This window comes from Aphis gossypii, chromosome 2 (assembly GCF_020184175.1).
Source record: "Aphis gossypii isolate Hap1 chromosome 2, ASM2018417v2, whole genome shotgun sequence".
NCBI classification, from domain to species: domain Eukaryota; kingdom Metazoa; phylum Arthropoda; class Insecta; order Hemiptera; family Aphididae; genus Aphis; species Aphis gossypii.
Window position 1 is genome coordinate 83167169 of NC_065531.1, and position 17135 is coordinate 83184303.

General features: G+C 33.2%; 1 protein-coding gene across 1 annotated transcript; it reads right to left on the minus strand.

The window, feature by feature from the left end:
- Positions 1–925: 925 nt before the first annotated feature.
- LOC114131030 (protein embryonic gonad-like) lies at positions 926–15324 on the minus strand. The gene is made up of 3 exons (XM_027996151.2): positions 14576–15324; positions 7059–7136; positions 926–2417 (listed from the first exon to the last, which is right to left on the minus strand). The coding sequence occupies exons 1-3, from the start codon at positions 14672–14674 to the stop codon at positions 1263–1265; spliced, it is 1332 nt and encodes a 443-aa protein (XP_027851952.2). The 5' UTR covers positions 14675–15324; the 3' UTR covers positions 926–1262.
- Between the last annotated feature and the right edge of the window lie 1811 nt (positions 15325–17135).

Consider the following 17135-nt stretch of genomic DNA (forward strand, 5'->3'; position numbering starts at 1 on the left):
TAAAAGCGTTTGAAACAGTAATATAAATCTTAATGTGTATTCGACCATGTATGATACATCCCTATAACCCTATACAAACACTTCAGTCCCACGTTCTTAATCGTATATTGTTATTATACTGTTTCCCAAACAATATTATTTTACTTATGATCAAAAATATATTGTGTCGGAACATAAAATTTATAGTATTTATTATTATTATTTTACGCCGTCCCACACGTAATGAACATTTAGAGGTGCAAGATGTGTTTTTCGTTTCGAATCAAATAATATATGCTCGTAGTTAAACATAATAATCCTTCCCACCTCCGTTTTTTGTAACAATAATAATATAGCCACCATTATGACGTACGGCGAAAACGAAGAGTCGAAGGTTATAAATCGCGTTTTCATTAAATAGGTATTAGCAGATACTCCAATTCGTAGTTTCAGCATGTTATGAATAGTTGGAATAAACATTTTCAGTCAGCGCTACGTTCGATTAAAAAACATAATGTCATAAATCATAATTATTGTGTTTCAAAACTTGTATCGATCGGTTCATTATACGTTTAGTGCTCAAAGATAAACATTTAAATATCACTGATAAAATAGAAACAGTAGAAGGAATCGGATGTACTACGACATATTACTTAGGGAAAGTAAATAGCAGAGGCATAAAATGGCGGCCCGCAAGCCACGCGTGACTCGTAGCAGACGATTTTTTTATGATACTCTGGTGAAGGATGTATTTTTAAAAACATTTTATTTGATGTTAAATTAAAGAGGTTTTCTTTAATTTCTTTGGATAAACATTAATCTACATTTGCATGTCCTCCAACAAAAAAAACTTCCTAAAGTAACTCCTTCATCTCCACATAAATTGGTGATCTCTGGGATATAGGATCGGAGATATGGTAATGTAGAAAAAAAAAACGAACAACAATGTCGAGTCCAATTAGCCTATCACGTTTTATAATTCGGACATACACGTTACACGAGTTGTTTATTATAATTTGTTTACACATGAACATAATCGATCACACCATATATATATAATATATAACATACTATATATAAATATAACAATAATAGAAATGATAATGATGATATATACCTGCGGCACGTCTTTAGAAGACAAAGTTTTTTACATCATAATAATTTAGAAAGAGCGTTATAGGAAATATAGAGAAAGAAAGAAAGAAAGAGAGAGAGAGAGAAATAAACACCGACAAATTTATCACGTTATATTTATATTAATAATATTAAAAATAAAATTTCGTCTACGACCGGTTGAACGTCAAATCCAGTGGCGCGTTTTTCTCCGGCAGGCCGGTCGCCGATTCGTTTGAGTCGGAGTCTCGCGCCGAATCAGTTCCGGCCGCGCAGTCGTCGTCCGAACCAGACGTCCGGTCCACAGCGGCCGCAAATTCTAACACCTGTTGTGGTCTCCGCCTGCGCGGCCGCTGGCGCCGGCGACGCGACCGGTCCGGACTGTGGCCGGGCGACCGTCCGCCAACGTACGGGAGAAGTGTTGGGAAACCGAAGGGCGGTGGCCGCGAGGGCGTGGACGCGGCCGCGGTCACCGACAAGTCCATCGGCGACTCCTGGACCGGCGGCAGGTCGCGAGGTGCGGCCAAGCGCTTGGAAGACGGTGGACCGTCGCTGTGGTCGCCGTCTTCGTCGCGTTCCCCCGCACCGCTGTCGTCGTCCGTCGATGACCGGTACGGTGGACTCGGCGATGACCGGTGTCCGTGCGGCGGTGTCGTCGGCGGCGGCTGCGGCGACTGTTGCTGTTGCTGATGCTGTTGCTGCTGTTGCTGCAGGGCCAGGAAGAACGGCGCCGGAGGCGGGAACGGAAACGCCGAGAAGAACGGCGAAGGCCACCGGAGCAGTTCCGGTCGGACGGCCTGTACGACGGCCGCGGCGGCGGCAGCGGACACGGACAGCCGGCCGCCGACGCCATCTTTGTTCAGGTCACCGGCCACGGAGTTGTTGTTGTCCGCGTCCAGGCGGAGGTGATGTTTGACGTCTGCCCACATCGGCGGAAGCGGAGGCGTGCGGCCCTGGTCCAGCGACATTCTGCAGCCGGCCGCCGACTGTTGCTGGAAATGTAGGCCCGCGGACGGCCGGTGTTGTTGTTGTTGTTGCTGATGCGAGTGTTGCTGTTGCTGGTGCGGGTGTTGCTGCTGTTGGTGCTGGCTGTTGTTGTTGTGGTGGTGATGGTGCTGCTGCTGTTCCTGGAGCAGGCAATGGATCTTGAACCAGTTGGATCGCCGGCCGTACCGTGACCCGCTCTTGGACATGCCCACCACCAGACATTTGCGTAGCCGGCACGCCTTGCACGACGTCCTGTTCTTCTTGTTGATCACGCACTCGCCGTTGTTCTTGCACTCCGATATCGAGCTCAGGTTGTTGTAGGTCCGACCAAAAAACGACTGAAACAAAACGATATTTTTAGTATATTTTAGTGCGACTACCATCACTCGCGTTTGGAATACCGAGAAATTGTATAGATTTTCAATTGCATTACATTTTCAGGTGAGAAAGTTGGTCTTTTTGTGGGTCTAGAGTGAAAAATAGCCAGTTTTCTTCTTATTAAAAAGGAAATAATACTGAAAACCCGAAATTTTCACGAGAAATCAGATTGTACATTTATATTAGCAGAACACGTACAGATACACGATATAATTTTCCCCTTTTGTGCTATTTATAGACTTGTGAAATTTTCAGTTCTTATTTTTCAATAATAATTGTCAATATAAAATTGTCATTAAATCCAAAACCTTAAAAATTTAATACAATATTCTTCAAATGTACCTACTCCCTATATTATACTTAAAGGATAAATATTTAAACACAGTTTTTTTTCATAAATATTCGATATTAAAATTTGGACAAAATTAAATATTTAACCCACACTGTGCTACAGAACTCAGTAGGTACCGATTAAAAAATAAATAATATAATAATAATAAATGCATTGTTTTTGGAAAAAATACTTCAATTAATCCTTATTACTAATGTAAAATTTAAAATATTTTTGATTTTGGTCAGAAACCACAACTTATGTAATGCACTCTTATTTTTAACTTATTTTTAATAATTTAAATATATTATTTTTTCTTTAGTAAGCCTGCATTCAATAAAACCAGTATTATATTATTATGATATGCATATGCTTAACGCGATTGACAAAACTATTAATAGCAACATTTTACACTTACCCCAAAAAGTCTTATAAATTATTTTTTAATAAGTCAAACTATTGTGTATAGTAAGTTAGTAACACTCACTCAGTATTTCTAACATTTTTTTTATTCGAATAAATAACAACATTTAACAAATTGCAATTATTTAATTTATTATCAAACGAATTCACTAAGTCCATTATATTATATTATCTCGCGCGTCTAGTGTGTGATTTATGTGTGACCATAATATTATTAATATAATATATTATGAAGTAGGTATAAAAGAAATATTGAACAGTGTGGTATAGAGTATATTATAGCAAACTGTATACCTATTATACATTGTCAGCACTCAGCACGCTTCTAACTTTTAAATTACTATAAAATATAATCTGGTACGGTCTCAATGATGACGATGACGACGACGATGATGATTATGATGACGATGGAACCGTTCCCACCGACAACTATATTACCTTCTTATACATGCGTGTATTGTGTACAAGCAGTTATTGCACATTTAACGTCGCAGTTTATCTTGAAATGATATAAATTATAAATCTTTTTCCACCCATCATCATGGGAAACTATAATTTTTTATATAGAAACTATGACCGAACCGAACAATCATTAATCACATTGCCTATTTTTAATGTCCCGCAATCATAGCAAACGTCTGCCATACTTATAAATATTTATTAGGAATAGGTAAATCGCACGAAAACGAATCATCGCCGTAACGTCTAAACAAAATTTGACAGTTTATTAGACCTATATGTAAACTGGTAGAGGAAGTTGAAAATCACTCATAGAAACATAGAGACCAATGCGAGTCACTGCGTATTTAATATTGCACCAATGTCCGTTTTTCAGTCAATCGCTTATTGAAAAAATGAAATGTATGGGTTTTGTACAGATACAATAATTGAAGACGTGCTTATTATTATAATGGAATTCCTGGAAGCGTTTATTTATGTGTTTTATTGCTGCCGCCTGAGATATTTCTTTGAAATATTCCGAAGTCTGAGGATATATACATAGGTATAACTACTACTTTTTTTTCCTAAATTAATCGGTGGGTTGACGGAGAGCGTTTGAAATAGGAATTATATAACCGCGATTGCGGTGTGGTCATTTTTTAAGATGTATTTAAATATAAATATCGATTTCCCCGATAATAACGTAATAACTAAAATATTATCGTGGTTGTGTAGTAACTAAAATCGAACTAACACTCGTGATAAAAAAATTTCTAATGTTATCAGTAATTAAGTAATGTATAATCTACATTACAAGAGTTCAGTCTACTATTTTATCAATAAAACGTACAAAATACTGCGTGACACCGCGGCTAAATGTTTTTATTAAAACCTTTCCATAACCGGCTATAATAGCACGATGTGTTAACGATATCTAAGAGAAATATAAATGAAACAAATATTAAATGTCGAACTACCTCTCGTGTTTAGTCTGTCGATTAGGCACTACAACGATTCGATCGGTCGAGCACTAATAAAAGGTAAAAATATAATAATGAGTATATTATTACTATAATAGGTATGTGCACAGGGCTTGGCTGCCCCAGCTCGACTGTAATCTTTTTAAGGGCATAATAAAATTTAAAATTTGTGTAGGTATTTAGGTAAATATGGAGGAGATCATGAACATTTTTAACTTCAAAACTTTATGTCTAGAAATTAGCACGTTATTTTTGTGTGCAGATAAAACTTGATTTTATTCACAGTTTTTAATTTACAATAATAATTAGAATATGTTAAAAAAAAATTAGAGGCGCTGTCCGATTCCAAGTATCAGAGCGTTAATAATTGTTCCAAGCTCGGCCGGAAATTGGAGTCTACACACGCCTATGATTATTATTTATATAGTTATATGTATTGTGGTGCAACGCTCGGGATATATGATGAGAATATTATATTATTATAATGTACCTTATTGCTATAACTATTATGATATTGTAGTTGCACAACGATCGAACAGATCGTGTAAAAGTGTCTTTTGAAGATTCATTCGACGCTTCAGCGATATTATATTACCTCGGACTTGGGTAGTGAGAAAGAGACAGAGAGACAAAACCATAAATTAGCCGCGTTGTCGAACGGGTGAGTCTCATATTATTATTATTATTATCTACGATCGTTAAACATTTCGCGCCGCGTCTTATTCGTGTACGCGCGCGTTATTAATTGTTCGCGGATTGTGCAATATTCCCTCCGTAATATAATATTAATATTATTATTAACGTCAAACGATCGAATAGGCTCGTGACGTTCGATCAATACGGCGTCAATATATATGCGAGTGCGATGAATGCGCTTTTTCCTCTTCTTCTTCGACTTCGAATTAAAAAAAGAAAACAACCGTGAACGACGACGTGTCGTTTTAATAGTTTACCGTGACGGATATCATTATAATTTATATCCAACGTATCATTATTGTAGCTAAAGTATAGTACACACACGACAAACGCATTCGTCTGCGAATACAATAATAATAATATTATGCACGCAATATGACGATGATGGGGTTTCGATTGGTTCTATCGTGCCCGCATAATGTGTCGCGCGTTATATTTTGCAACACTCTGGACGATACATTCGTTCGATACAAATTTTTTTTTAATTAAACGGTTGGTAAGCAAATTTTTTTATGACCCTACGTGTGTAAAAAATATGTTTTCATACGCTTGCCTCACGCAACTGCGGTGACGTTATTGTACAGGCGAGAGCAGTTATTATTATATTTTTTTTCATATCGCTGCTACATTACTGACTGCGGTGATGTTAGGCCTTCGTGATAATTGCAACATTTTTTTTTTATTTTTAACATATTATTGAACCGGGATTTGGGACTCTTACTAAATACCAGTATCATTTAAAAGTGTAGCTAAAATACTGCCTATATAGATTTTTTTTTTTTGTAATAATTTTAAAAGCTTAAGCTGGAAACAAAACCAATCAAGTTAAATGATGGATAGGTTAATTAAACCAAAACTGGAACCAAAATAAATTAAAGAACTATAAATATTTCATTCCCCATTTTCTGTGATTTTAAAATTTGTATTTTTTTTTTCGTGTGTAGTATATACGTGGTAACCTATAATGCTACAAAGTACAAGTCAACAAGGACCTATAGTAACTTACAGGTACACTCAGTATATTATATTATTATGTGCAATTAAATAGTATAATGGTGCTAGATGAAAAAATATATCGGTAAGATGGTATGACGTGTATGTTGTATGTTATAAATGTATAGATTTTATATAGGTTAAAACTTCAACTTCGAGGTGAAGGGTTATATAAAAAAATCATCCAACGTCGTCCGCGATTCGTTTGACTCACGCGAAACTGTGTATTTCCATCGGAAATTCGGATATAATATAACGCGTAATAATAATGGATAACCTACCTAATATCATGTATAATTACACGGTTTTGGTCATCGGGATAATGGATTTTTTTCCCCAGCCCGATTGATTCACGCACGATATTATATTATATTGCACCGAACGAGTAAGGTCAGCTATTCGTCGCTATAGAAGCCTATAAAAACGTATATTATATTAATTAAACTTTGGCGAACGTATACATAAGTAGTGTGCAGGTATTATAACGTTGCAGTATACAAAACGATCTACACACGACGCTGTCCGAGACGGATATCGAATGGTAATATTGGTCGTGCAGGGTTATCGATGTGATGCGTATACATTTTATAATAGCGCACGGTCGATTTTGAGCCGAGTTAATTGTAGGTGCCCATATCTACCCACAACGGTATTTTATTACTTTATTATTAATTATTAAATTAGTATTATTATAGAATATGTATAAATCATAATTGAACAAAATACGATAATATTACCTTGCATCCTTCACACGTAAACGCTCCGAAATGAAAACCGGCGGCTGGTTCTCCGCACACACGACATAGCTGACTCATCTGCAAACATGATAAATTCGATTGAAAAATGTGTACATCCGACGACGATTAAAATATTAAAATGCACATTATTATTACAGTTTATGATATTCTGCACGATATACTTATTAAATATAACTATACTGCAGCATATCGTGTTATTATGTACGTGCAGGGCTTATAATAATTTCCGCGTTCAGCGGCTATGTCAACGCATGTACATATATAATATTACAGAATTCTCGAGTATATATTATATTTATGTGTACAATATTACGCTATATTGTGATCGTTTGTTTTCATTGTACATTATTTCTACTGGTTCTAAAAACCCGACAAGAATGAGAGATCAAAAACGCGATACGCATTTATAGTATCGCGCGTTTAATTCGTATTTTATTAAATGAAATAAAAAACAAACGTCTCGAACGATAATTTGCATACGTTATTAATGTGTTTTTCGATTGCGAAATTATAGAATCTCCGCATCCTTAAAAATATCCAAGTCAGTTTTCGTATATAATTATATACCATTATTTATGACGCTAAACTGTTACAAAAACTCATCCGCGAGATTTTATATTTTATTATTACAAAAAAAAATGTAACCTCCGTTCAAAAATTCGATTAAAAATTAAACTTTAATGGCCCTGCAAACGTTGAGCGTATTATAACGTTTGTTTAAGCCAAGTATTTATGTATGTTATTGATCTTCTTCTTCTTATTTTTTTTTTTTTTTTGTTGAACACTCAGCGTTTATTATATACCTACCTACCTGCGCAATGTCTAAAATCCCATTAATTTGCATAATAATGAATAAATATAAAATAAAAATGACACAGAGACGACGCGTTCGTTCTATCTGAAAGTTTGATGCCAACCCGACCTTCCCGCAATCGCAGTGCACTAGCCGGGCCCCCTCCACGGGTCATTTGTTACGAAGATGAAAAATCTCCGGATAATAACTACCGTATTTATTTTCAACGGTTATGGTTCAAGTTACACACACCTATAAAATAATGCCGATGCCGGTTTTGATGGGCAGTATTGATAAGGCGAGGTGAATCTGCCGCAGATTATTATTATTAATATCATTAAATATATATGTATATAAGCGAACGTGTCGTATGTATAAATGTGTGTGTGTAATTTATTGGATATTAACATGATCTGCTGTGCAACGGACCACTCCTTCGCCCGCGTACAGCGACTTTCGAGATTCGCCGATGTTCTCCGAACGCCATCGTATATATTCGTATTGCCATCGGAGACACATAAAACCTACTTTTATTTTTTTATATTATTATATTCCTATACATATACGGTTCATTAAAAATAAAATGGCAGTATAACAATATCGTTGAAATTCTATTGCACAAGTATAGTTTATCCATACGTATATAAATATTGTATACAGCTTGGTGGTAGGTATATAGGCAGGTACCGTATGGAGATTTTGATCGTATTGACCCTTGACATATTACTTTATTTTTTATTTTATTTTATTTTATTTTATTAGAGAGTTAACCTATGCCAACCCGTGCGGTCAAGTCTACTGGTCCATTGTATAGTCTCGCGTATGATGTAAACATCCCATAACACTAAATATTAAATTGTCATATATATGTGTAAATATATGCGTTTAACTTTGTACGTGTATAAAAATAAAAAAAGTACCGACTCACGAGCCTAATAATAACGGGCTGGTGGCTTGATGTGCGTATCTTTTTTTATTTTTTATTGACGTCATTAATCTTATAAGTCACGTAGGTACATATGCATTCGTTACTTCTTATAAGTGTAATATGTATTTTATAATTTTATATAACCGGATTGGGATTCCAAAATCCCGGTGCTTAACGCTTAACCCCTATATTGTTAACAAAATCGATGTCAATCGACAAATTTTGTAAAACAATATAAACCTGAAATAATATCGTTGAGTATGATAATAATAAGTTCTAAATTGTTATTTGTTGACGATCTAGTAAACAATAATAGTACATGCTTTATACGGTTACTAATTTGTTTTACATACCAGCGTGCCTATACGAATATAATTTATACGTTTGACTCAATCGTTTAACTTCAATAGTTTTAAATGTTCAATAATAATATTATGATGAAAGTTACAAATCAAACGTTTTATTCGACATCTTTGTATTTTTTTTTTTTTTGCGTTAGTATTAAGGGCTATTATAGTAATTCGATTTAATTCTTTACGTTGACATCCTCTTTACTTCTCTCGGACAATCCCTGCCCACCGATACATTTTGTCGCAAAACCCGTAATTCGTATACAGGCTAGTTCTATCGTGCAACCCTCGCGGATCATATATAAGCTCACCTCCGTGACCCAAAGCCCGCAGGAATTTCAAATTCCACTCTCAAGCTGCGACCACCCGGATACAAATCGTATGTGAATTTATCGCGGCGGTGGTCGTCGGAATCGGATGCAGAGGATACCTGCTGCTACAATACGCGCGTTATTACGGCGACGCGATCGCGGTCGTACGAAAAAAATAAATAATATTAACCATCGTGTTGTCACCATTTTATTTTTTATGATATTATTATTATTATTATATCGTCTCGTTCGTGTTCCGACCGGACAGCGTCGTGTACCTCCACATAATATATAATATATATGTATAGCAACTATAGCAGCAGCGGCGTAGGTACTTGTATTATGATAATCAGCTACCCGTCTTTGATATCGTTGCCGGCCGGTGTCTGCTCTCTTGTATATTATAATATTATTATATATAAGTACGCGTGCGTGTGTAAGTGTACGCGAACCATTTGTAAATCCATTATTGGATTATGTAAATGCCCTCTTGTTATGACTCTATTTGTATGATACCATAATACGGTCGGAGGCGGCGGTGGTTAGGCATTATATTTATATATATATGTTTATTATAATACGCGAGCGGCTGCGGTCGTGTTCCGGTTGGATCTTCGGGCACCAATATACGTATATAGGTATTATATTAGGCATGTAGCCATGTAGTTACTATTACAGCGCAGCTCGTCGTACGTCCTTATTATTTATGCCGAGTTGAACTTTGGCCTCTTTTCTTATTATTGTACATTTTTTTTTTTTCATTTATCATTTAAATTATTATTATATTTTTTCCCGTACACGCCGTCCGTCGCGTCCACGTTCTCGTCTATATCATACTTTATGTAATAGATTATATATATATATATATATATCGTTTTTGTTGTTGTTGTTGTTGTGGTTTTTTAATAGATATTTAGACATTAAAATCCTGCTGACGGGTTAATGCAGTAAAAGAAATCTCGTCCGACGAAAAATCAGTAATCACACACTTGATATATTTTACAGCGAAACACGGTCTGGACGGTTTTCGTCGTTGTCGTGTCATCGTTTCGTTCGTTCGTACGAAACAGTTACGCATTTCAAACAAATCGTAACGATTTAATTCGCATATAATTTGACGTGCGACGACTACAGACGGACATTTTCTGCGGCGGCAGCGGCAGCGGTTCTCTTTGTACCCGCGCATACGATTATAATAATTAGTTTCACAAAAAAAAAAAAAATAAAAAAAAATGAATAAATAGAGATAAAACGAAATTGTTATTTTAAAACAAATACGAATGCGGTCGGTTATTATATTTCTGTACAAAATGTATATACAAATACACAATACATATATAATATATATGAACGCAGACGAGCACGCGCGCGTGGTTTTTAAAAATAAATAAATAAAATAAATATACACAGTGTTTTACGTTTGTGATTCACGTCAGACTTTCACCAAAAGTCGTACTAATGGATTTCTGACATCGGGTAATTATTTCCATAATTCGTCTTAATAACAAACTGATTTCGCGGGCCGATGACGACGTTGACGATGATGGTGACGTTTATAGCGGAGGTGAATCCATGAAAAAAAAACTCATTTCGCATAACCCGTCGACGTTTACAACACGAAATTTTGACAGCGTCCAAAATAGCTGGCTCGACGATTTTTCTCGTATATACATCATAATCGCATACTATTTATTATTATATTAATACATAGGTATAATCAAAATGACTCCTTGCAACTTTTTAACGGATACGTTTTCGTATAATAAATGAATAAATTTTAATTTTAATTGTTTTATAGTTCTATTTAACATTGTAATACATAATAAATACATTTTCTTTTGACAGATACTACAAGAAATAATTTTCTTAAATTTTCAATTAGTCAATGATAAGTTTGTCTTTTTTAAACTAGTAGATGTAGGCACGCTCGTTTTTTAAATTTATTTTATTTATTAATCAACATATTATTATTATCTAAAACTCGGATGTAGGCACTATATTCTATGTCATTGTAATGTATATATATATTATTCTTTTGTATTTGTCTTAAAAATATGATAAATTATAATTGTTGTATTACTAACATTAATTAAAAGGTATTCGTATTATATTTTATTAACTACTATACAATTTAAAGTTTAGGTATATAAATATAATAAATCATAATATACATGTTTTTAGACTCTATATGCAGGTCATACCAAAATATATTTTAGAAAACCTTGTATTCAATTTATACGAGTTAATGGGTGATCTAGGTATTTTTATTTTTATGTGCCTATTATAGCAAAGATATAAAAACTGAATATTTTGTACTTAATGAAGAATTTTTTAAATTAATCAAAATTTGATCATTAGTTTCTGGAAAATTAAAGGCAGGTAGTAGAAAATATTTGATATAAACTTTAAGTTTCAAATTTAAAATCATTTTTAAGTTTGGTGAGAGCGCTCCAAAAATGTAACATATACCCATAGTATATTATACTCAAATAGTTATACGAATTATTTAGAGAAAATAAATTTATAATAATACCAATTCAAACATTTTAAGCCAATATTAATATATATAACACACTATATACATTAATTTATTTATTAAAAAAAAAAGTACAATAACTTTTTAGTTATTATTTAGTTAACAAGATAATGAATAAAGAAGCGATAGGATCCTTTGACAAATTTAAGAAAATAAATATTTTTTTTTTTTATTAAAACTTAAACTAAAATTAACACTAAACTACAATTAGATTATTTAATACGATTAATACCTGTATATACTCGTACAATACGATTATTATAATAAAAACTCAAAAATAATTTATACTATACTACAGTATTTGTAAACATTCCATAATTGTTTGTTATTTATTTATTCATGATTAATAGAAATAACTGTTAATTATTACGATCTTATCAACTATTTCAACTATTATATACGTACTAGGAACTTAATTTTAATTTTTTTATTTTAATAGTGAACCAATAATTTATAAATTTAATTTAAGAAAATAGTTGTAAGAGTTATAAAGGTATTTGAATTGTTCAAAAGAACAATCTAATATAATATCAATAATATATTAATTTTATGTTTAGCTACCTATATAATAAAAAAATAGATTTTCTTAAAATTTTAAGAAAATATATAATTAAATTAGTAGGTAATTGTAAAATCGTCTATAATGATAAAATTATATATATTTATTATTTATACTATAATATGTTTTATTATATTCTAACACTTTTAAATTATACCTTGTGATAGATTTGTAGTGCATATATTTTTAAAATATTGTTGGAATTGTAGCACATATTTTAAAAATTAGTATTAAACTGTTAGTGATAAGTGATAACCAATAGTTTTTAAGTACTTATATTGAAAACTATTATTGCAATTATCGTTTTAAATTTTTATGATGAATTCAAATTATGTTAAATAAATAATTTGAATTCGTTATAATTAAATATTGACGTATAATTTTTATGCATTTTTACCGATATCATTTTCATGCAAACAGTTTGTTACATTCTTGAATTTTAAATATTTTATGCTCAAACATTCCATAAGATGACATATACAATATTAAACATTTGTGCAAATGGTATTGACTGCACTCGGAGTGCATACATTTTGTAAGCTGTTCTATCAAAAACTTAAAATAATTAATTGGTGTGTTCGATAGTTTTAAATCATTTTACAAACGTTTATCAAGTAATATAATAAATAAACAACCATGCCATTAAATATGATATAATAATTGATTGAATTAAATGTTATGGACGTGTAAACAATAATAAATACCATTTAAAATTAAAATAATACATAACAACTTACAAATATTTGAAATTTGTCAACTGATAATTTATTAACTTATTATAAGTAAACTATTTTCAAAGAAAAATATAAAAACTCGCGATTCTCAGCAATGTTCTAGTCTGCAGTCTGTACTCTGTAGATATGCTTTGAATAAATTATTTGTGCGCACATGTGCATGCCGAGAGAAAAAAAGAATACCTAATAAATAAATAAATAAATAAATAAACGAGAAACGTTTATCAAACCACGATCGATTACACATTTGTAATACAAGTGTTTTTGTCTACCGTATATTCCACTTGTCCGACTTTTAAGTATTATATCTTCGTGACATTTTTTTCTTCCACTTTTCACTGTTCCCGGGTTCTTTGAAACCCGTCATTTTCTCTTTATATACAGTTGTTATTTCATTCATTCTGTCATTCTCTATTGAATTATATTATAAAAGAAACGCTGTTTATCTTCTTACTTCGTGCAAACCCGATTGGCCTTAAGCTGAAGACGTTTAAGCCTACTGATTACTAATACTGAATTTACACACACCTTTTTTGGATTTTTTTTATCTGCCATTCTTCTTTATATTTATCACCAATAATTAAAATTGTTGAAAATCAATTTTGTAAAACTTGTGAATTAATATATTTCATAATATATTGTAACTATAATTTCATAAAGATAAATAGTTTCTACTCGAACTTTTACAATATTCGTTTATATTTCTAGCTACATGTGGGCCATCGTACTCTAAACTTAGCTAAAATAATGTATCTATATAATAATTTTTTTCCCAAAAGATAATTGCATTTAATAATTCAGATTATCTATATAGTCTATATTTTTTACTGAGACATTAACCAATATTATAGTGCAAACAATTTGGCTTTAATGTCTAATAGTTGCTGGCCAAATAATCATCATCGCTCGTATTTATTGATAATAAATTAGTTTTGTGTTCGATCAACCACAAAACCGATTCAATGTCAATACATATCTTTCGCAACACTAAAAAAAATCGTATTCAGATAAAAATATCCTTTTCACAATACAGTATACAAGTCAATAAATTGTACCGTGGTGACTTGTGAAGCACCGATGTCAACACTGTTATGCACTTATGCGAGATCGCTCAGAATCGTTTGAACCGTGTATTGGGGTTTTAGAAGAAAAACAAACACCCAAATACTTGCAGTCGACAATAATACAATAAACTACGACCCGTGCACGCACCTTACATTAACGATAAAAGGGCTCAAGTGCAATAATAGCAAAACTTTAATTAATACATAGGCTAGGTACTTACGACATCCGAGGTCGATGAAGTGGTGTGACGAGGGTCGGTGGGCCACCAGTTTGGCAGAGACAATGGCCCATGGGCACCCTGACCGGGTCCAGTGTTCATATCCGACGTTCGTCATCGGTCGTCATCGTTGGACGCGCGACGTTCGAATGCTGTGTGCTGACGGTTGGCCGTCGTCACCTGTAACTGATTGCCGGCGGATCGCTCGACCGGACCATCGCACGTCGCGAAACAGATAATAAAACAATAAAAAATATATAACTCGAATGATAGAGGGTAAATAGTATACCGATCGCGAAAACGAAATGACAAAAACGGCGGTCGATTATGCGCGTTATTTTAGAATATATATTGTGCTCGTATAATTGTTAATAAGATCTCAGTGGCCAACGCCTCCGAAACGAAACACCTATGCACATACAATATGGCGTATGCTATTATCGACTACAATCACACCGAACGTTCAAGTGCGGAGAATAAAAAAAAAAAATGGAATTTGAAAAAGAATAAACTTTGATGCGTTAGACGTCGTCGTCGTCGTCGTTGGCCTGCTGACGGCGATGATAGGTATCACGTAACGTTGTGGCAGCGACGGGATCGCCCGTGATAATGGGACTGAGCGCGCCGGGCACGTGTGATTGCCTGAGACGGAACCAGAACCGAACGAGACCGGTTTCGACTCCTACCTTGCGCGCGCCGTGTCGTCTTCCCGCAACCGCCGCGGTAGTTGTCTTCTCCTTAGTCTTCTTCTTCCTCCCCGTAATCCTCCTTATCTGTCACGACGTCTTCGCCCCGTGGTCATTGTTCTTCCGACTCATTACTCCTTCCGCAGTGCCACCTCCCTGGACGCTGCAACCCAGATCTTCCTCCTTCCACAGCAGCTACTTCCTAAATACCGGTATACAGTGTTCATTCCTTCTTAACCTCCTTCTCCTTCACTCCTGCAGCTTACCATGTTACCGCCTCTACAGACCAAACCGTACGAATTTATAGCGTTATTTGACTTGATAATTGTTATAGATGACCTAAATGTATTAATGTTAGGTTAGATTAGGTTAGTTTTACCAAGTTCGAGGCTAACGAATATAATTCGAATTATACTCAATGAATTTTCTATAAAAATCAATTTTTTTTTCTAAATATCAAAAATGTGTGTTAAATACTAAAATTATTTTTATTGTTTTTATTGTTTATTTATTCATTTTTATTATATTTAGTACTCGAATTTTCGATAATCAACTGTAGTAACTAGTAATACACCTATAATATAGTTAGATGTATTATTGTATAACGTGTTAATTACACATCATCATGCATTTTTGCGGCTACTCTAGGAATTAGCAAAATTATATATATTTATATATGTAATATCTAGGCTGTAGACCATATAAATATGACAAAAAAATATTGTGAAGTTTTTGGTTATCATCTGCAACCTCCGAAAAGAACGCATGCGACGACATATATTGGTAATACACATTTTCCACAACATTGACCGCACTAGGGTCATTCATTGGAAATTCGATTATAGTACATAAATATAAAATTTATTTTTCCTCATAAAAAACTTAATCTACCTAGTCGTTGGTAATAAAAATCATAAAAATTGTTTCAGCTACTTACTATAAATGTATAATATATAGGACGATTGTACAATTTATAATTATTTAAATTTTAAACTCTGCTGTATTAGGTAGTTGAACATTTTAAACTTTGGTGATCACATAAAGACATAATAGCCAAATAAACATGACCGATTTTTGTTATTTATAATTACTTTGTTATATTCTATACCATCGTCTAATATATTAAATTGTATAAATATATATTAATTCAAAAGTTAAACAACGGTGCTAAAAATATTTAACTACTTTTCTTTTATTTAAGCCACTAATTCAGTACTACTGATTAATATCAAACAAAATAATACATATACTCGTAGATACATTTAAAACCCGCTTTTGATTATACTATTTTATAAATGTACAGGATGTTATAGCAATACCACATAAACATGTATAATAAACTTCATACCAGGTGAAAAACGTTTACAATACCTACACTTTAATTTCGTATTAAAAATACTACTTAATACATAATATTATGTTTAAATAAAAGCCGCATATGAATATAATATTTTCAAAATATTATTAAAATTAATCACAGAGTATATAATATTGTAGCATTTATATTGGGACAGTGGGTAGCAAAAATAAATTTAAATACGACATATATTATGGATACTTACCGTGTATTATATTTTATACTTAATATAATATGTGACTTAAAAGAATTATATTTTACCGTCGAATAAGTAATGATTAAAAGTTTTTCGAATTTTATGTTTATTCTGCAATATGTTTAATATAATACGTACCAATATATTATATTATCTTATACAGAGATTATATGTCTTTTTATTTTACAACCTCACATATAATATAATCCTTAAAACGATTACGTACCTATGATGGAAATATTGAGTGGATATAATGTATGTATATGCGTGTATCTCACGACCCAGTGTATAGTGTATACGGATCTTACAAGCAGAACATTCAAT

Coding starts and splice junctions, on each gene's coding strand:
- LOC114131030 (XM_027996151.2), bottom strand. CDS start 14,674: ATGAACACTGGACCCGGTCAGGGTGCCCATGGGCCATTGTCTCTGCCA. Junction 7,137..14,575: donor CTTCATCGACCTCGGATGTC/GTAAGTACCTAG, acceptor TCATGTTTGCAG/ATGAGTCAGCTATGTCGTGT. Junction 2,418..7,058: donor TTACGTGTGAAGGATGCAAG/GTAATATTATCG, acceptor GTTTTGTTTCAG/TCGTTTTTTGGTCGGACCTA.